Here is a 22,295-nt window from a genome sequence, read left to right as displayed (position 1 = left end):
TTCCCTACAAACTCACTCATTTACTATAAATTTTATTTCTGGTTACATGAGCAATCAAATCAAGGACAAAGATAAACAATCATTTAATGCTGAGTATAATTAATAATTTTTAAAAACACAGTATTTAATATTTAGTTACCTCGCCTGATGCTTCATCCACTAAAGATATCTGGGTAGGAGTTTCAATTTCAATGGATATCTATTAGAATAAAATAAGAGGTCATGTATACATTGCATTATACATTTTCATGGGTTTTCATGGCTTTATATGGCTTTGCCATCTCAAACACAGAAAGGGAACTAAGAGACATTACAGACTCTCTGTGGAACAATTTCTGATTTCACTATAATAATGGTTGAACAGCCCCAAAACATGATAAAGCTAATACAGTACCTTTCCTGAGGTTGATGTGGCAATATGGATTGAATACCTTATAAACTTACACATCCTCAGACACAGCAATTCTACATCTATGAATTCAATTTTCCTCCCTTCACCTCCCCATGTATTCTATGTGTTTAGGTTTTCTGCTGCAGAACACAGTCTGCCATCAGTCCATGGCGTGTTGGCCTAATTCACAGATTTGAGCTGCTATGAAAAGGTTGGAGTGTACATGTACATTTTACTAGAAGAGCGAGGAGCACAGAGAGGCATTCAGTAAGTAGCTGATGAATAAACAGAATTTCCCACCTTTTTAGACCACTGATGTCATAAAATTTACAGTGACTTGAGATTCAGGTGTGAAAATATCCTTGCATTTCTGGAATAAACACACTGTATTCATGATACACTATTTTTTAATACTGCGAGATTCAGTCAGCTATGACCTTAATTAGGATATTCACATGTGAAATGCCTTTCCCCCCCCCCCCCCCCCCCCCCCGGCATTTACTATCATTATCCATTTAGCCAGTGAGGTTGAGCAGCTTATCTTTTTAGTCTCTCCTACAATAGGGATTATTTTTTCTTTGAACATTTGGCAAAATGCACCTATAAAACCATCTGGGTGGGGCTTCCCTGGTGGCGCAGTGGTGGAGAGTCCGCCTGCCGATGCAGGGGACATGCGTTTGTGCCCCGGTCCAGGAAGATCCCACATGCCGCGGAGCGGCTGGGCCCGTGAGCTATGGCCGCTGAGCCTGTGCGTCCAGAGCCTGTGCTCCGCAACGGGAGAGGCCATAACAGTGAGAGGCCCGCGTACCGCAAAAAAAAAAAAAAAAAAACCATCTGGGTGTGGGGCTTTTTTGAAGAAGAGATCTTTGAAAACTGTTTTAATGTCTTTGATGCCTACTTCTTTATTCAAGTGGTCTACTTTTCTTGCCTCAATTTGGTATTTTCCTACTTTTCCAGTATTTATCCACTGTGTCTAAATTATTGAATATACTATCATATTAATTTTCAAAACAAGGCACTGCTATTATTAATAGGTATTTTCCTTTTTATCATTCTGTATTTTTATATGCATCTTTGTTTTTTTAATCGATCTTGGCAAGATTTATCTCTATTTCGTTTTGTTTTCTTATTTTTGTTTTGTTTCTTTGCTTTGGCCACACTGTGCGGCATGTGGGATCTTAGTTCCCCAACCAGAAATCAAACCCACATCCCCTGCATTGGAAGCACAGAGTCTTAACTGCTGGACCACCAGGAAGTCCCTAAATTTATCTCTATTTCTCTAGAAACCAGCTTTTACTTTTGTTAATCTTCCCTTTTATTTTCTGTGGTAGTTAGTCTCTATATCACTAACCTATCCTTTCCTATTATTTTCTTCTTTCACATATCCTTAGATTTGCTTTGTTGCTCCTTTTCGTTCTTCTTGAGTCAAAGACATTCCATTTAGTTCCAGTCTGTTTTCTAAGAAATGCATTTAATGCTCTCAATTTCCCTTCAAGTACTAACTTAGCTGTGCTCCACACACTTTGACATGTCACACTTTCATTGTCCATCAGTCCTAAGTATTGTATGTTTTTCTTTACAATTTTCTCTTTAACCTAGAGTTGCTTGTGGTATGCATTTAGCTCCCATATGTATGGGATGATTTTAACTCTCCTTGTATTTCTGATTTCCAACATCATTGTATTATGGTAAAAGAACAGATCACTAGGATTTCTTGAAACTTCTTGAGTGACGTAGTACATGCTCAGTTTTGGTAAGCGTTCCAAGTTTACCCAAAGGTCTTTTCTCTGTTCGGTTTAAAGCTCTGTGTTTCGATTGGTTCGCATGTATTAATTATGCCACTTAAATCTTCTGTATATTCACTTACTTCCTGTCTCCTTCATCTTTCAGCTTCTGAGAGTGGTCTGGTAAGCTCTCCAGCTACCACTGTTGAGTTGCCCCTTTCTCCCTTAGATTATGAGGTGGCCTTAAAGTACATCCACTCAGCTGAACTGGAATTATCCTACAAGCCCCTTCCACGTACACTTCCAGGTTAGCAGTGGCCACAAGAAACACCTGTGTGAGATTTGGAAGGCAGAAGTGAACCAGCAGCCATTTTTCAATGCTCTGAAAGGCACCAGAAATGATAACAGCTCGGGTATGCTGTTGATCTGTTGGCTTACCTCACTGACACAGGCAGTAAGGCGGCAGCTCCGTCTTCCGCTGGGTATCCTCCCGAGCTTCTTGGAGCCCTGGGCCACGTGTGTGGAACTCAGTGACCAAGGAGTGGGAGGCAGACATGGGTCCCCATTTGTCCCTGTGGACTCCAGCCTATCTCTGCTCTTCTCTCCTTCTTTTTCAGCTTTCCTTCCTGACTGCTGGCAGGATTGACCCACAGTAACTTCAGGCCTAATACCAAGGCCAAGGTTACAGCCTTGTTGTTGTGTCCCTCTGCGGAGGGGGGGGGGGCGCGGATCCCACCCCAACTGACAGATCAGAGGCTAAGGCTGAAGATGCCACACATGAACCAAGAGAGTGTGAAAACACTGTGGTATGTTCACTGTGGGACTTTCTGGGGAGAGCAGGGTAGAAACCAGGCTGGGAGGAAGTGGTTTGTGTGACCTGAGAAAATGGGAGCAGGTGGCCCTGGTTTTTATCGTGGTTACGGGGTGGGCCTGGGCTTGCATGTTTGAATTCCATGTAGGCGCCAAGGAAGGGGCAGGCTTTTTTTTTTTTAATCAGTTTGCCCAGATGTGGGGCAAGTGGAGGTGGGAGCTGAAAGCTGCCAGCAATCAGACATCAAACACTGTTGGTGATGCCTGTTCAGACTTCTCTGCCAGCACCCCCAATTACTGATGGTTTAATCCATATCACAAACCCTAATGCTATCTACCCCTCGTGGTTCTTCCTCTGATCAAGCACTGGGTGATCAGGTACTACTGTATCCAGGTTGAGGCTATTTTGTCAATTGCATTTATGTTCATATCTTCTTGGTACTATTAAAACGTTGTTCCTTTTAATAGTAAATAACATCTTCTTTGACGCTTATGATATTTTTTTTGCCTTCAATCTCTGTATGATATAAAAGTTGCCACTCTGGCATGTTTAGCTTCTAACTGTTCATTATACTTTTTACTTTTCATTTTTTCCCCTTCAACCTACATTTTTCCTTTAGAGTAATTTATGTCTCTTGTAGACCAAGACTGGTGGATCATTTTTTTTTTTTAGCCTAAACCAAGAATTTGTCTTTTGATCCAGGGTTGAAGTAAATCCATTCATATTCATAGCAATTACTGTTATAATAGAACTTGTGCCACCATCTTCGCATTTTCAACGTGCCATGTTTTTTTCTCCCCTTTACCTTCTGTTGGGTAGATCCATTTTATTCTGCCAGATTCAAAATTATCCATTCTATTTTCATTCTGATTGTTACCCCTTTCTTATTATAACCCATAAATTTTATTTTTCCTAATCTATCCCATGATCTAAATAAAAAGATTTATCAATTATGTTAATGAATGTTTTATACTTTAAAGTAATAAAATGTAACTCAGCAAGAGAGTCTGTGAGATTAGGCAAAACTAAGAATCTAGGTCAACATGTTGAGGGACAAGAAAGAAAAATCAGCAGCAGATAAAATGTCAACCTCTTCCAAACTAATGAATTACAAAGGCTAAACAGCAACACTATAATTACCGTGGGTAAATACAGTGTGGAGGAAGCGGGCTTTGAATAATGCCGATGCTTTGCTCAATACACCTCAAAAAATATTTCCCACTTGAAAAGAAGAATTAGTGTCATTCAAAAAATAAAACTTACAATTCGTTTCTCCCAAAATCTGTACCTTGGGCTTGTTAACAACAGCTCTTTAGTAACAGGCGAACAGTATAAGTACACCTTCAAGCTGAAAACAAGAGACCAAAAAAAAAAAAAAAAAGAAGCTGTTTTAGTACAATCGAGAATGAGACATCTGGGTGACTAGGAAATATGTTTCAAAATATGTCAGTTGCCTCGAATAATTCAGAAACTGAGCTGGCAGAGGCCAATACTCCAGTGCCCACCTCAGTCCCATCGAGACTATAAAGGGATGGGCAAGAAGCAGAAGGAAAATACTGCATCCTCTGACCTCCTCAAAGGCTGGTCCTCACCATTCTCATCTTAAAGACACATGTTTTAGACAATCAGGTATGTCTGGAGAGATACCACCAAATGGTAAACCACCTCTGCAGAAAGGGAAGTGGGACAGGAGACGTCTGCCTTTTACTTCATATAAATCTATTCTGTTTATGTTTAGTGGGCAGAAATCAACTTCATGACAAACTTTAAAAATTCAACACTCCAGTTCAGAGGTTAGGAATACAGTCTACAGCGGATCATACTTTCCAGAGATGCCCACACTGACGTATACACCCTAACCACACGCCGTCTTCTTACAAAGTGGTCATGGAAATTCCCCCACTGACAGGAGGCGTCTGTGTTAACCTCCCCTTGAACCCAGACAGACCTTTGTAACTGCCTTAGCCAACAGAATGTGATGGACATAATACAGCAGGCCTTTCGAGGCTAGATCTCCAGGCAGTATGGCTGCCTCTGGCCCTCTCTTGGGACATACACTTTTTTTTTTAGTTTCCATTTAAGAAGTCCTGCTATTCTGAAACCACTATGCTGAAGAGCTATTTTTTAGAGACAGAGATGCCCAAAGTGCCCCAACTGTTTGAGTCTCCTCAGCCCACATGTCAGACATTGAATGAATGAGCCTTCAGGTAATGTCAGCCCCCATATGACACCCAGTCAGGCAGAAACCAGCCATCCCCACTGTACCCTGTCAGAACTCCTGACCCATAGAAAGAGACAGAGAGAAAACATGATTAGTGTTGTTTTAAGTCACTGAGTTTGGGGGTAGTTTGTTACGCAGCAATAGATAACTAATACATAGGCTCTAAAATCAGACAGACCTGGTGGGAGTCCTGGTCCTGCCACTTACTGGCTGCATGACCTTGGGCAACTAATTTAACCCCTCTGGTTCCTCAGTTTCCTCATCTGTAAAATAGAAATAATAATAGTATCTATTCAAAAGATTATCAAGAGGCTCTAAGGAGAATGTCAGCTCCAAGAAGAGAGGGATTTTTGCCTATTTTGCTCACTACTGTATCTTCAACATCTAGTATGATTACATATATATATATATATATTTTTTTTTTTTTTTTTTTTGCGGTACACGGGCCTCTCGCTGTTGTGGCCTCTCCCGTTGTGGAGCACAGGCTCTGGACGCGCAGGCTTAGCAGCCATGGCTTATGGGCCCAGCCGCTCCGCGGCCTGTGGGATCTTCCCAGACCGGGGCATGAACCCCTGTCCCCTGCATCAGCAGGCAGACTCTCAACCACTGCGTCACCAGGGAAGCCCATGAATATATATTTTTAATAAATATTAGCTACCATTATCACAAACACAGACTATTGATATCACTTAGCAAAGAAGCCTGCTAAGTCAAAGATCAAAGAGTCAAAAAGTCAATAGGGTCCTTTCTATATACAGTTGACCCTTTAACAACATGGATTTCAACTGTGAGGGTCCACTTACGCACAGGGTTTTTTTTCACTAAATAAGTACCATAGTACTACACAATCTGCAGTTAGTTGAATCCACAGATGTGGAACCAGGATAGGGAGGGCCAACTATAAAGTTATATGTGGATTTTTGACCTCATAGAAGGTCAGTGCCCCTAACCACTGCCCCTAACCACTGCATATATCTTGAGAATTTGGAATCTAATTTAGGCAATGACTGCAGGAAAAGAATGCAATGACTCAGCTTTAAGAAAGGATCCAACAATATTATATGACTCTTTATAATGGAACAGTCATTTACGCACACACACAGACACACTCTTACAGAAATAAAAATGAACAGACTATTACTGCACCCAATAGCATGGATGAATCATTCAAATATAATGTTAAGTAAAAGAAAACAAGTAGAAGAGTCTATTCAGTATGATTCTATTTAAATAAAGTTCAAAAACAACCAAAGCTAAATGATGATGACAAAAGTCAGAAGAGAGGTTACCTGTGGGTGGGGAAGACTGACTGGGGGAGGGAATGGGTTCTGTCCCAGGATATTGATGCTGTTCTATTTCTTGGACTGGGCAGATGCTACACATGTGTTCACTTGTAAAAGTTCATCAGACTATTCCCATATGATGTAAGTACTTTTCTATGTAGATGTTACAGCTCAATTAAAATTTTTACTTAAAAAAATAGAACACACAAATAAATAGCAAAGGAAATTACCTGGGGACTTCCCTGGTGGTCCAGTGGCTAAGGCTCCATGCTCCCAATGCAGGGGACCTGGGTTCAATCCCTGGTCAGGGAACTAGATCCCACATGCCACAACTAAGAGTTTGTATGCTGCAACTAAAGTTCCCACATGCTGCAACTGAAGATCCACATGCCACAACGAAGATCCCACATGCCACAACTAAGCCCCAGCACAGCCAAATAAATAAATAAATAATTTTAAAAAAGAAAAGAAAAGAAATTACCTGCACTCCAACCTTCTTTTCAAGGTAGGGGCTCTTAATCCTTTCATGTGATCTGAAAACAAAAGAATCAGAAATCATAAATACATTATTTTTTTCAGAGGATTCCTTGGCCCAAGGAAACTGAGCTGTCTGTTATTTTTAGGCTTCCTTTTAAGAGAAAATAAATGAGAGGTTCACTTTTATAGGAGCACTGATTTGTATGAGCTCTTGCTTCTGCAGATGAAGAATCCACTGAAAACAGGACAAGAACCACTAAAAGTTGACCATCTCTGAGCCAACAGAAGCCATTTAAAAGGAGAATGATCCTCTGCATCTTAGGGCAGAGTCTAAATCACTCAGAGTAGCCACAGAAGAATGCATGACCTCATTCAGAACTGCTTCCATCACCTTCCTTTACTCTCTTCTTTCATTTCAATCCAACCACCCTTCAGACCATGCTCTCTGTGACCTCTTCAATTCCAGTCACTAAAGTTAGTCCATCTGGAAATTCAAGTTTGCTTCCATGGAATCCTCAAGAAAACCATTCAGGCTTAGGCCAGAATAAGAAGAGTTTCATTACCTTCTCAGCCGACTGTGACTGCTGTGTTGAAAGGTGGGTTATTGCTACCCACAGAGGCTTGCTCCACAGCTTGCCAAATTAACAAACACAGAAAGGTGACTTTTAAAGAAAGGTAACATTTAAACCAAATGGTACATTAAATATATAGTGCATTATAATATTACATTTTGAATCTTTAGCATGCAAAAGCCCAGATAACAAGAACCAAACATTTTGAAATTGCTTAGTTAAATCAAACCAATTCTAATTATCCTAATTCCAAATAAAAACCAAAAGAAAGCTGGAGTAACTATACTTAGACAAAACAGACTTTAAAACAAAGACTCTAATAAGAGACATTATCATATTATATATGATAATCTAATATTTAAAAATGTTATATCCTCTTGTTGGGTCCATCCAACAAGAGGATATAACATTTGTAAACATTTATGCACCCAAAAGAGGAACATATAAATACATAAAGCAAATATTAACAGACTTAAAAGGAGAAACAGACAGCAATACAGTAAGAGCAGGGGACTTTAATACCACACTTAGGTCAATGGATGGATCATTCAGTCAGAAAATCAGTAACGAAACATTGGACCTAAACAACACATAAGATCAGATGAACTTCACAAATATATAAAGAACGCTTCATGCAAAAGCAACAGAATACACATTCTTCTCAAGTGCACATGGAACATTTTCCAGGATAGACCATATATTAGGCCACAAAATGAGTCTCAATAAATTTAAGATGATTAAAATCATATCAAGCATCTTTTCCAACTACAATGGTATGAAACTAGAAATTAATTACAAGAAGAAAACTGGAAAATTCACAAATAAGTGGAGATTAAACAACATGCTACTGAACAACCAATGAGTCAAAGAATAAATCAGAAGAGAAATTTTTAAATACCTTGAGATGATTGAGAATGGAAATAAAACATACCAAAATTTGTGGGTTGCAGCAAAAGCAGTTCTAAGGGGGAAGGTCAAGTGATAAATGCCTACCTCAAGAAACAAGAAAAATCTCAAATAACCAACCTAACTTTACAACTCAAGAAACTAGAAAAAGAAGAACAAACAAAGCCCAAAATTAGCAGAAGGAAGGAAATAACCAAGATTAGAACAAAACTAAATAAAAAACAGACTAAAAAGACAACAGAGAAGATCAGTGAAACTAAGAGCTGGTTCTTTGAAAAGGTAAACAAAATTGACAAGCCTTTGCTAGACTCAGCAACAAAGGAGAAGTGGAGAGAGGGAGGGAAGGAGAGAGACAGAGACAGAGACAGAGACAGAGACAGAGAGAGACAGAGAGGGAGAGAGAGAGAGAGAGGGAGGGAGAAATAGGACTCAAATAAATAAAATCAGAAATGAAAGAGGAGCTATTTCAACTCTTAAAATGGAAAAGAAAGGGTAAGAGACTACTATGAACAATTATACACCAACAAAGTGGACAACCTAGAAGAAATGGATAAATTCTTAGAAACATACAACCTACCAAGACTGAATCATGATGAAACAGAAAATCTGAATAGACTGATAACTAGTAAGGATACTAAATATCTCTACTAATATCAGTAACTTTAAAAATCCAACAAACAAAAGTCCCAGACCAGATGGCTTTGCTAGTGAATTCTACAAACATTCAAAGAACTCAATTTATGAGGCTAGCATTACCCTGATACCAAAACCAGACAAGGACACCACACAAATTACAGGCCAATATCCCTGATGAACATAGATAAAAAAAATCCTCAACAAAATATTAGCAAACAGAATTCAACAACACATTAAAAGGATCATACACCATGATTAAGTGGGATTTATTCCAGGGATGCAAACTTGGTTCGACATCCACAAATCAGTCAATGTTATAATCACATTAACAAAATGAAGGATAAAAAACCATATAATCATCTCAACAGATGCACAAAAAGCATTGGACAAAACTTGACATCCATTTATGATAAAAACTCTCAGTAAATCTGGTACAGAGGGAACAAACCTCAATATAATAAAGGCCATATGTGACAAGCTCTCAGCAAACATCATAATCAGTGGTGAAAAGCTGAAAGCTATTTCTCTAAGATCAGAAATAAGACAAGAACGCTCATTCTTGCCCTTTTATTCAACATAATATTATAAATCCCAGCCAGAGGAATTAGGCAAGAAAAAGAAATAAAAGGCATGCAAAGTTGAAAGGAAGAAGTAAAACTGGCACTATTTACAGACAACATGATACATATATAGAAAACCCTGAAAACTCCATCAAAAAACTGTTAGAGGAATACTGGTCAAGATGGCAGTGTGGGAAGACGCAGAGTTAGCATCTCCCCACAACTAGGGTGCCTGAAGGCCGCGGGTGGGGGACTCTGACGCCCAAGGAGACGGGAGGAACCCCAAAGTGAACCGGTAGGATGTAGGGGGACTGAGGGGGGAAGAGAAGTGGAGGCCAGACAGGATCTGTGCCCCTGAGGCCGGGGAGACCAGGAGAGGCAGGAGGGAGGGGCCCTCTGGGAAGAGTGGGAGAGGAGCAGAGAGCAATCACCTGGCCCACTCGGGCCAGGGAGCCTGCTGAGCTCCCAAACCAGTACCCACCCCCCCAAAGCCTGATCCAGGCCATGTGGGTCCTGGAGGCATAGGAGGGAGGCTGGGGAGATCAGGAGAGGCAGGCAGGGGGCCCTGCGGGAGGAGCAGGAGAGGAGCAGAGGGTGTTTGCCCCGCCCACTAGAGCCCAGGAAGCCTGCTGGGCTCCCAGGTGACGTCCCCTGCCCTCTGAGACCAGGGATAGGGGGCACGTCTGGGCCCATTCTGTACCTTGAGCCTAAGCCCCACCCCCCATGGCCCCCAGGGCCTTTTCCAGCCTTGTGGGTCCTGAGCATAGGCCCCGCCCACCACCCAAACCTCACCCTTGCTTAGGCCCCGCCCTCCACAGCCAAGGCCTTTCCCCCCCTTTTCTCTTCTTTTCCCTCCTCCTCTTTTTTTACTATTGTGGTACTGATGTACCTTTCAGTTGTTGATTCATCTATATTTTTATTTTTATTTTTTTCTAGTATTTTTTTTTTTCTTTTTTATTTTTTTTTTTTTTTTTTTTTTTTTTTTTTTTTTTTTTTTTTTTTTTTGCTGCCCCATGCAGCTTGCGGGATCTTGGATCACAAGCCTGGGGTCGGGCCAAAGCTCCTGCAGTGGGAGCTTCAAGTCTGAACCACTGGACTAACAGAGAACCTCAGACCCCAGGGAATATTCAGAGTGAGGGCTCATGGGGTTCCTCATCTCAGCACCAAGACCCAGCTCTACCCAACAGCCTACAGACTCCAGTGTTGGATGCCACAGGCCAAACAACCAGTAAGCCAAGAACACAATCCCACTCATAAAAAGAAAAAAAAAAAAGAGACAGCACACAAATATGTCACAGATGAAGGAGCAAGGTAAAAATCTACAAGACCAAATAAATGAAGAGGAAATAGACAACCTACCTGAACAAGAATTCAGAGTAATGACAGTAAAGATGATCCAGAATCTCGGAAATAGAATGGAGGCATGGATTGAGAAAATACAAGAAATGTTTAACAAAGATCTAGAAGAACTAAAGAACAAACAAACAGAGATGAACAACACAATAACTGAAATGAAAAATACACTAGAAGGAATCAGTAACAGAATAACAGAGTCAGAAGAATGAATAGGTGAGCTGGAAGACAAAATGGTGGAAATAACTGCCAAGGAGCAGAATAAAGAAAAAAGAATGAAAAGAATTGAGGACAATCTCAGAGACCTCTGGGACAATCCTAAACACACCAACATTCGAATTACAGGGGTCCCAGAAGAAGAGAAAAAGAAAGGGTCTGAGAAAATATTTGAACAGATTATAGTTGAAAACTTCCCTAACAGGGAAAGGAAATAGTCACCCAAGTCCGGGAAGCACAGGGAGTCCCATACAGGATAAACCCTAGGAGAAACACACCAAGACACATATTAATTAAACTAACAAAAATTAAATTCAAAGAAAAAATATTAAAAGCGCAATGGAAAAACAAAAAATAACATACAAAGGAATCCCCATGAGGTTATCAGCTGATTTTTCAGCAGAAACTCTGCAGCCAGAAGGCAGTGGCAGGATATACTTAAAGTGATGAAAGAGAAAAACCTACAACCAAGATTACTCTATCCAGCAAGGATCTCATTCAGATTCGATGTAGAAGTGAAAAGGTTTTCAGACAGGCAAAAGCTAAGAGAATTCAGCACCACCAAACCAGCTTTACAATAAATGCTAAAGAAACTTCTCTAAGCAGGAAACACAAAAGAAGAAAAACACCCACAAAAACAAATCCAAAACAATTAAGAAAATGGTAATAGGAACATAGATATTGATAATAACCTTGAATGTAAATGGATTAAATGCCCCAACCAAAAGACACAGACTGGCTGAATGGATACAAAAACAAGACCCATAAATATGCTGTCTACAAGAGACCCACTTCAGACCCAGGGACACATATGGACTGAAAGTGAAGGGATGGAAAAAGATATTGCATGCAAATGGAAATCAAAAGAAAGCTAGAGTAGCAATATTTGTATCAGATAAAATAGACTTTAAAATAAAGACTGTTATAAGAGATAAGGAGGGACACTACATAATGATCAAAGGATCAATCCAAAAAGAAGACATAAAAATTATAAATGTATATGCACACAACACAGGAGCACTTCAATACATAAGGCAAATGCTAACAACCATGAAAGGAGAAATAGACAGTAACACATTAACAGTAGGGGACTTTAACACCCCACTTACACCAATGGACAGATCATCCAAACAGAAAATAAGTAAGAAAACACAAGCTTTAAATGACACAATATATCAGATAGATCTAAGTGATATTTATAGAACATTCCACCCAAAAGTGGCAGAATACACTTTCTTCTCAAGTGCACATGGAACATTCTCCAGGATGGATCACATCTTGGGTGACAAATCAAGCCTCGGAAAACTTAAGAAAATTGAAATAGTTCAAGCATCTTTTCTGACCACAACACTATGACATTGGAAATCAATTACAGGAAAAAAACTGTAAAAAACACAAATACATGGAGGCTAAACAGTGCACTACTAAATAACCAAGAGATCACTGAAGAAATCAAAGAAGAAATTAAAGAATACATAGAAACAAATGACAACAAAAACACAATGACCCAAACCTATGGGACGCAGCAAAAGCAGTTGTAAGAGGGAAGTTTATAGCAATTCAATCTCACCTCAAGAAACAAGAAAACTCGCAAATAAATAATCTAACCTTACACTTAAACCAACTAGAGAAAGAAGAACAAGGAAAACCCAAAGTCAGTAGAAGGAAAGAAATCATAAGATCAGAGCAGAAACAATGAAATAGAAATGAAGAAAACCATAGCAAAGATCAATAAAACTAAAAGCTGGTTCTTTGACAAGATAAAAAAAATTGAGAAACTCTTAGCCACACTCATCAAGGAAAAAAAGGCAGAGGACACAAATCAATAAAATTAGAAATGAAAAAGGAGAAATCACAACTGACACTGCAGAAATACAAAGGATTATAAGAGACTACTACAAACAACTATATGCCAATAAAATGGACAACCACAAAGAAATGGACAAATTCTTGGAAAGGTACAATTTTCCAAGGCTGAAAAAGGAAGAATTAGAAAATATATACAGACCTATCACAAGTAATGAAATTGAAACTGTAATTAAAAATCTTCTAACAAACAAAAGTCCAGGACCAGATGGCTTCACAGGCGAATTCTATCAAACATTTAGAGAAGAGCTAACACCGATCCTTCTTAAACTCTTCCAAAAAATTGCAGAAGGAGGGGCACTCCCACAAACCAGAAGAAGGTATCACACAAAAAAGAAAATTATAGACCAATATCCCTGATGAACATAGATGCAAAAATCCTGAACAAAATACTAGCAAACAGAATCCAACAGCACATTAAGAGGATCATACACCATGATCAAGTGGGATTTATCCCAGGGATGCAAGGATTCTTCGATGTACGCAAATCAATCAATGTGATACACCATATTAACAAATTATGGAATAAAAACCATATGATCGGGCTTCCCTGGTGGTGCAGTGGTTGAGCATCTGCCTGCTGATGCAGGGGACATGGGTTCATGCCCTGGTCCGGGAGGATCCTACATGCCACGGAGCGGCTGGGCCCATGGGCCATGGTTGCTGAGCCTGGGCGTCCGGAGCCTGTGCTCCGCAACGGGAGAGGCCGCAGCAGTGAGAGGCCCGCGTACCGCAAAAAAAAAAAAAAACAACCATATGATCATCTCAATAGATGCAGAAAAAGCTTTTGACAAAATTCAACATAAAAACTCTCCAGAAAATGGGCATAGAGGGAACCTACCTCAATGTAATAAAGGCCACATATGACAAACCCACAGCAGGGATCATACTCAATGGTGAAAAACTGAAAGCATTTCCACTAAGATCAGGAACAAGACAAGGATGTCCACTCTCACCACTCTTATTCAACATACTTTTGGAAGCCCTAGCCACAGCAATCAGAGAAGAAAAAGAAATAAAAGGAATACAAATTGGAAAAGAAGTAAAACTGTCACTGTTTGCCAATGACATGATACTGTACATAGAAAATCCTAAAGATGCCACCAGAAAACTACTAGAACTAATCAATGAATTTGGTAAGGTTGCAGGATACAAATTTAATGCACAGAAATCTCTTGCATTCCTATACATTAACAATGAAAAATCAGAATGAGAAATTAAGGAAACACTCCCATTTACCATTGCAACAAAAAAATAAAATACTTAGGAATAAACCTGCCTAAGGAGGCAAAAGACTTGTACTCAGAAAACTATAAAACACTGATGAAAGAAATCAAAGATGACATAAAACAGATGGAGAAAGATACCATGTTCTTGGATTGGAAGAATCAACATTGTGAAAATGTTGCTACCCAAAGCAATCTACAGATTCAATGCAATCCCCATCAAACTACTAATGGCATTCTTCACAGAATTATAAAAAAAATTTACAGCTCGTATGGAAACACAAAAGACCCCAAATAGCCAAAGCAATCTTGAGAAAGAAAAATGGAGTTGGAGGAATCAGGCTCCCCGACTTCAAACTATACTACAAAGCTACAGTAATCAAGACAGTTTGGTACTGGCACAAAAACAGAAATATAGATCAATGGTACAGGATAGAATGCCAGAGATAAACCCACACACATATGGTCACCTAATTTACGACAAAGGAGGCAAGAACATACAATGGAGAAAAGACAGCCTCTTCAGTAAGTGGTGCTGGGAAAACTGGACAGCTACATGTAAAAGAATGAAATTAGAACACTACCCAACACCATAGACAAAAATAAATTCCAAATGGATTAAAGATCTAAATGTAAGACCAGACACTATAAAACTCTTAGAGGAAGCTATAGGAAAAACACTCCTTGACATAAACCACAGCAAGATCTTTTTTGACCCACCTCTTAGAGTAATGGAAATAAAAACAAAAATAAACAAACAGGACTTAATTAAACTTAAAAGCTTTTGCACAGCAAAGAAAACCATAAACAAGACATAACGACAACCCTCAGAATGGGAGAAAATATTTGCAAATGAAAACAACAGACAAAGGATTAATCTCCAAAATATACATACAGCTCGTGGAGCTCAATATCAAAAAAACAAACAATCCAGTTAAAAAATGGGCAGAAGACCTAAATAGACATTTCAGCAAAGAAGACATACAGATGGCCAAGAGGCACATGAAAAGATGCTCAACATCACTAATTATCAGAGAAACGCAAATCAAAACTACAGTGAGGTATCCCCTCATGCCGGTCAGGATGGCCATTATCAAAAAAATCTAGAAACAATAAATGCTGGAAAGGGTGTGGTGAAAAGGGAACCCTCCTGCACTGCTGGTGGGAATGTAAATTGATACAACCACTATGGAAACCTCCAGTATGGAGGTTCCTTAAAAAACTAAAAATAGAACTACCATATGGCCCAGCAATCCCACTACTGGGCATATACCCTGAGAAAACCATAATTCAAAAACAGTCATGTACCACACTGCAGCACTATTTACAATAGCCAGGACATGGAACCAATCTAAATGCCCATTGACAGATGGATGGATAAAGAAGATGTGGCACATATGTACGATGGAATATTGCTCAGCCATACAAAGGGACAACATTGAGTTATTTGTGGTGAGGTGGATGGACCTAGAGTCTGTCATACAGAGTGAAGTAAGTCAGAAAGAGAAAAACAAATACCACATGCTAACGCATATATATGGAATCTAAAAAACCGGTACTGATGAATTTAGTGGCAGGGCAGCAATAAAGATGGAGACATAGAGAATGAACTTGAGGACATGCGGTGGGAGGATGAAGCTGGGGCAAAGAGAGAGTAGCATCAACATATATATACTACCGAATTGGGAGATTGGGATTGACATATATACACTAATATGTAAAAAATGGATAACTAATAAGAACCTGCTGTGTAAAACAATAAAATATGAAAGTTCAATAAAAACCCCAAAACATATATACACTGCCGAATGTAAAATAGTTAGCTAGTGGGAAGCAGCAGCATAGCACAGGGAGATCAGCTTGGTGCTTTGCAATGACCTAGAGGGGTGGGATAGGGAGGGTTGGAGGGAGGCTCAAAAGGGAGTGGATATGGCGACATGTGTATGCATATGGCTGATTCGCTTTGTTGTGCAACAGAAACTAACACAATATTGGGAAGCAATTATACTCCAATAAAGATATATTAAAAACAAAAAACTGTTAGAATAAAGGAATTCAGTAAAGTTGCAGGATATCAACATACAGAAGTCTGTTGCATTTCTGCACACAAATAACCATCAGAAAGAGAAATTAAGAAAACAATCCCATTCACAGCTACATCAAAAAGAATAAAATACGTAGGAATAAATTTAACCAAGCAAGTAAAGACTGGTATATTGAAAACTACAAGCATTAATAAAAGAAATTGATGACACAAATAAATGTAAAGCTATTCCATGCTCATAGATTGAAAGAATCAATATTGTTAAATTGTTCATACTACCCAAAGCAATCAACAGGTTCAGTGCAACCCATATCAAAATTCCAAAGGCATTTTTCATAGAAACAGAGCAAATAATCATAAAATTTGTATAGAACCACAAAAGAACCCCAAATAGCCAAAGCAATCTTGAAAAAAAACAAAACTGGAGACATGCTCCCTGGTTACAAAATGTATTATTTCAAATGTATAGTAATTAAAACAGTATGGTACTGGCATAAAAACACATAGATCAACAGAACAGAATAGCAAGCCCAGAAATAAAGCCACACATATAGTGTCAATTACTGAGAATTTATGATAAAGAAACCAAGAATATATGATGGGGAAAGGACAGTCTCTTCAATAAATGGTGGTAGGAAAACTGGACAGCCACATGCAAAAGAATGAAACCTAACCATTTTCTTATATCATACACAAAAATTAACTCAAAATAGATTAAAGACTTGAATCTAAGATCTGAAACCATAAAATTTTTAGAAGAAAACATAGGCAGTAAGCTCCTTGACATAGGTCTTGGTGGTGATCTTTTGAATCTGACACCAAAAGCAAAGCTAAGCAAACGACATCAAATTAAAAAGTTTTTGCACAGCAAAGGAAAGCATCAACGAAATGAAAAAACCTACTGAATAGGAGAAAACGTTTGCAAATTATGTATCTGATAAGGGACTAATATCCAAAATATATAAAGAACTCATACAACTCAACAACAAAAAAAAAATCTGATTTTTTTAATGGGCAGATCTGAATAGACATTTTCCCCAAGACATACAGATGGCCAACGGGCACATGAAAAGATGTTCCACATCATTAATCATCAGGGAAATGCAAATCAAAACCACAATGAGATACCATCTCACACCCATTAGACTGGCTATTATCAAAAAGAAAAATAACAAATGTTGAAAAGGATGCGGAGAAATGGGAACCCTTGTGCACTGTTGGTGGGAATGTAAATTGGTGCAGCCACTATGGAAAACAGTATGGAGGTTCCTCAAAAAATTAAAAACAGAACTATCATATGATCCAGCAATTCCACGTCTGGATATTTAACTAAAGAAAACAAAAACACTAACTCAAAAAGATATCTGCACCCCCAGGTTCACTGAAGCATTATTTACAATAGCCAAGACATGGAAACAACCTAAGTGTCCATCAATGAATGAATGCATAAAGAAGATGTGGTATATATGCACAATGAAATATTATTCAGCCATGAAAACTGCTGTCTCACCACGAATTAACAATCTTCATTATAAGTTTTCTAAAAACTGATAATAAGTTTAAAAGTTTAAAGCTAATTATACAAAATTATTTTCTCTATATAACTTTTTTCCAGCTCTTTTAAGATTAATACATAAATGCTGCTAGAAAGTTAATTTTACTTAAAAAAAAAAAAACTATAACCAAGTAGATTATTTTGAAAGTCTTTTCCCCCTCAAATCATTTACCAAAAATGACTTTCATTTGCATTTTGATTAACTTATGTAAACACTGACTGTTACCACCCTTGATGAAGGCAAACGGCAAAGGCAGTCCAGCTGGGTAGATGGGGAGACAATGTTAAACAGCCTAACCATAACCCACAAGAAAAAAATCTAATTATCCTAATTACCACCAACACACGTGCCCTCAAATTTATATGTGACAATCCTTAACTCTTGAAAACAAGGCCGTCACCGCACCTCAAGTGGGCGACGTTGGCCAAACACGTGCCGCCACAGGACAGTACACCTGCCCCCTCACAGTGTACATCTCCTCAGGTCACTCCTGGTCCATGCTTTTAGGGCCAATGAGTGCATCCCAGGGCAGGACTCTCCCTTATGGAGGTTTCCAGAGAGTCTGAGTCACAGCAAACACAAGGCTGACTCAGGACTCTGCTCCAGGCTTCCAAACTACCTCAGTGCGCAGCACCCTGTCCCATCAAGACAACCCAGCCCACCACCCCAGTCAAGGGAATCTGGGGAGTTTACTTTGTGATGCTAGGACTGCACCCAGCATCTCCCTTCCAGGGCCTTTTTCCTTTTCCTTGACCAGAATAAATCATCTTAAGTGGTCTCCGGAAGGGGTCCTCCCCGACGCTGGGCCACTATCTCGGGCCATGGGTCCCCTCGTGTCCTCCAGGCCTCACTGGTGCTTAGTCAAGTCTGCCCTGAGCACAGTGCTGGGTTCCAGATGGGCCATAAAGAGGCATCAAGCGGGTCCATGGCCCACCTCAACTTTTATCAAACTGTGATGTTAACATGTCCATGTGCACTTTATTGAACAAGAGTCCATGGACCTTGTCAGATATTCTATATTAGTCAGCTCAGGCAGGGTGGCTTAAACAGAATGTATTTCTAGCAGTTCTGGAAGCTAAAGTCCAAGATCAAGGTGCCAAGGTTGGTTTCTGGTAAGGCCTCTCCTCCTGCCTTATAAATATCCACCTTCTTGCTGTGTGCTCACATGGCCTTTCCTCACTGTGTATGTGGAGAGAGAGAGATCTCTCTTCCTTTTCTTCGAAGGCCACAAATCCTATCAAATTAGGACCCCACCCCTATGACCTCATTTAACCTTAATCACCTCCTAAAAGCCCTTTCTCCAAATACAGTCACACTGGGAGTTAGGGATTCAGTATATGAATTGTGGGGGACACAATTCAGTCCATGGCACACCCAAAGAAGTCTTGTTTCCCAAAAAGGTTAAAAACCACCAGTAGGTAATGTGGCAAACCTCAGAAAGCAGAAGTTGAGTTCTTGCCCTTGATCAGTTTACATCCTCATTGGGAAAACAGACCCACGTGGGATTAGAGCACAGGAAAAGTTATTATACACTGCTGGACAGGAGAGAGTCTTGCTTAATGTACAAACTAATGCTGCCTTCACAACTACACTTCAATTTAAAAAATAAAAGCAATAAATAATAAAAATACACAAATACAAAAACAAACGAACGAATTCCTCTAGATGAACTCATTCTCCAAACTCACTACTCCAAAACATGAAGGCCAAGCCCCAAATCCATTCTTTAATTGTGGCCACCACATGTGACTTCAGAAATGCTGGCAGACTCAACACAAAAGGTAAAAATATCCTCATCCACCAGTGGCTTCTCAATGAAAAACAAGACAAAAACAAAAATATTGTCCTCAAAAAGAAGCAGAAAGAGCCTCACAGAGGCTCATGTGCTTTTTTAGCATATTGATAGAGGAGGTCCAGATTTTCGTCATTAAAGAGAGAGAATTAGGGACTTAGAACCGGAAAGCAGAGCCATTTCCCAAAAGCAGAAATTTCAATGATTTACACCAGGTTAAAGTGAGTGATTCCACACACAAGACAACAGCTGATCTTCACACCAACTGTCTGATGAAGGGCATGTTTTGATATCTGTAATTTACTTTAAAATCACACCGTGTGATATATATGTGAATATGTATCTGAGTCACTCCTCAAAAGAGGGGTTGGGGGCATCCTACTTAAGCTACTCTGGGAGTCCACACTCCAAGAGGCAGCATCTAGAACGCTTCAGTTAAGCTTCATCTCTGGTCAATGCCCAAGGCTGCGCTAATTAGCACAATGAGTATTAAACCTGTTTTCATAGGTAAAGTTAGTGACGTGTCAGTCAGCATACCAGATGTTAAAAATGGAGAGTGGTTGTGAAGTTAGTGGTACTCCAGCTCTGGAGACTGGCTAAAATGTTTTAGAGACGCTCCAGTCTTGCCTGGAGCATCTAGCCTCGGGACCATATCATTAGGGGGTGATGCTCCAAGCTTAAGTCCTAACCGCCTCCAGCTGTGAAATCTTGGTATTCTGGTTGCCTGACCTGGCCGTCTGTAAAGTAAACCGCATCCTGCCTCTAGACCAAAATGAACCTTTCAGAGGGGAAAAGAACATCTATAAGAAGGCGGAGCTTGCACTTCGCCGAGCTTACAGACAGGATGTTTAATTTGAGCGCGTGCATGCTTGCTAATCAATGTCTGCGGGTATGGCACAATTTCATCTAAACTTGTCTTTATAACATGATCGCGAGGATATGGGGGAAGAACTAAGTAATCCTTGCCGACCTCTGACTATCGGGCCTTGGGAGAACTTCCCAAAAAATCGAAGAGTTGTGCCTGATCAAAGTGGCTTGGGTCAGTGACAACTGGGGGTCGCTGTTCTCTCCCGCGGTACCGATGAGGAATTAAAGTGTCAGACGGGCTGAAGAGCCCGCCGGGACAAGGTGAGTCGCTAGTCTCTCCCCTGGCCTCCCAGAGCCTGAACTCCCTCCTTCAGGACCCCGACCCCCGCCTTCCCTCCCTCCAGCCCCTGGGCAACCTCACCGCGGGGCCCGAACCCGCGCAGCCCGGCTCCCCGGGACTGGGCGGCGCGCTGCGCTCGCTCACCTTTGTGGCAGTGGGACAGGAAGTAGGCGCGGGCCCTCAGGTTCTCCCGGTCGAAGCGGTCTATAGAGATGGTTGGATACTCGGCCATCTGCCCCTCGAAGCAGCTCATTGCGTCCGCCAACCCGGCCGGACTGGCCGCCTGCCTAGAGAGCAACGGAAGCCCCAGCCGCCGCCGCCGGCCGCGCCGCCACTTCCGGGAAGCTGCCGCCGCCTCACCATTGGCCGTCCGAGCGCAGCCACGTCCAATCAGAGCAGCCCCGCGGCCCGGGGGGCGGGAAGGGGTCAGCGCCAAGGAGCTTCTAGTCAGTTCCTGCAGCCCGCGACCTGTGGGGTGAAACCAACTAACTGGGCTGCCCTGAGCTCAGACCTGGGAGGCTGGGTGGAGGAATCTAGGGTGCAGCGCGAGGAGTGAGGCTCCTCCCGGATACCTTGACACAACACGGTGTCACTCTGGTGAAGAGTTGCCCGTGTCTGTGCAGGAACGAGAACGCCAAGGGAGACAACACCCAGAACAGGCGGCTCCACCCAGGGATGCGGAGCTTGGCTTTGAAATCGGATGCATTCCACTTCCTGCTTGTCAGCTGCGATCCTGCAAGCCTTCTTTTGCTTCTCTTCCTCTTTCTTGTCCCTTCCCAATGTCTACCTTATAGGATAATCGTCAGGATTGTGTGAGAAAACGGTATCAGGCTTGTGTTAGATTCGAAAACTCTTAGTCCCTGCTTCCACTTATACGTAATCTACAAACGGAGTAAATCCACGATCCCTGATGATCACAGCTCAGATGCATGATCTTAGGGTAGATAAGTAAAGATCCCAAGGAGAGCTGAGCTGCTAGTCCCCCCTACCTCCACCCCTTTTGACCTTTTTCTTTTTTCTAACTTTTTTGTTTCTTTTGGAAGTTAGAAAGCTGTATAAAAGAAAAAAAATGGTAGGGTAATGGGCGAAAGGTCTGGAATTTTTTCACCACCAAAGCAACTTTATGGAAAGGTTTGCTAAAGTATTAACATTCACCGAATAGTCACAATGGCATTACCCGCGCCCCTTAGCAGCAAGTCTCCTTAGACACCACAGTATTATTAATCACAACTCCAATACTTGAGGTCCTACATTGTGCACAGCACCGAGCAAGCCCTGCCGTGATGACAGAGGCGACTAAGATGCGCCTACGAGTCATTTTCAATCTATTTGGAGACAAGAACTTTGCAGAACGTGGTAAATAAATGCTTCCACAGAGACACAAGGTAATGTAGGAATAAATCCAGTAACAATGCGTTCTAGCCAGGGAAAACAAGACTCAGAATGCCACCCTCGGAGAATATCAGCGTGTTCCCTGCAGCCACGGCAGACAGTTCTATTCAAATACAGATTCT

General features: G+C 40.7%; 1 protein-coding gene across 1 annotated transcript in view; it reads right to left on the bottom strand.

The window, feature by feature from the left end:
* The window catches only part of DCLRE1C (DNA cross-link repair 1C), a 51,196-nt gene extending 30,136 nt beyond the window's left edge, over positions 1–21,060 (bottom strand). Inside the window, exons 1-4 of the mRNA XM_007460885.1 lie at positions 20,926–21,060; positions 6,912–6,963; positions 4,190–4,274; positions 140–199 (exon numbers count right to left, since the gene is read on the bottom strand). Coding sequence (XP_007460947.1) covers positions 140–199; positions 4,190–4,274; positions 6,912–6,963; positions 20,926–21,034 — 306 coding nt within the window. The 5' untranslated portion in view covers positions 21,035–21,060. The remainder of the gene's footprint in view (positions 1–139; positions 200–4,189; positions 4,275–6,911; positions 6,964–20,925) is intronic.
* Between the last annotated feature and the right edge of the window lie 1,235 nt (positions 21,061–22,295).

Source organism: Lipotes vexillifer, unplaced genomic scaffold (genome assembly GCF_000442215.2).
Source record: "Lipotes vexillifer unplaced genomic scaffold, Lipotes_vexillifer_v1.1 scaffold534, whole genome shotgun sequence".
In the NCBI taxonomy this organism is placed as follows: Eukaryota; Metazoa; Chordata; class Mammalia; order Artiodactyla; family Lipotidae; genus Lipotes; species Lipotes vexillifer.
This window is presented reverse-complemented; position numbering and strand designations above follow the sequence as displayed.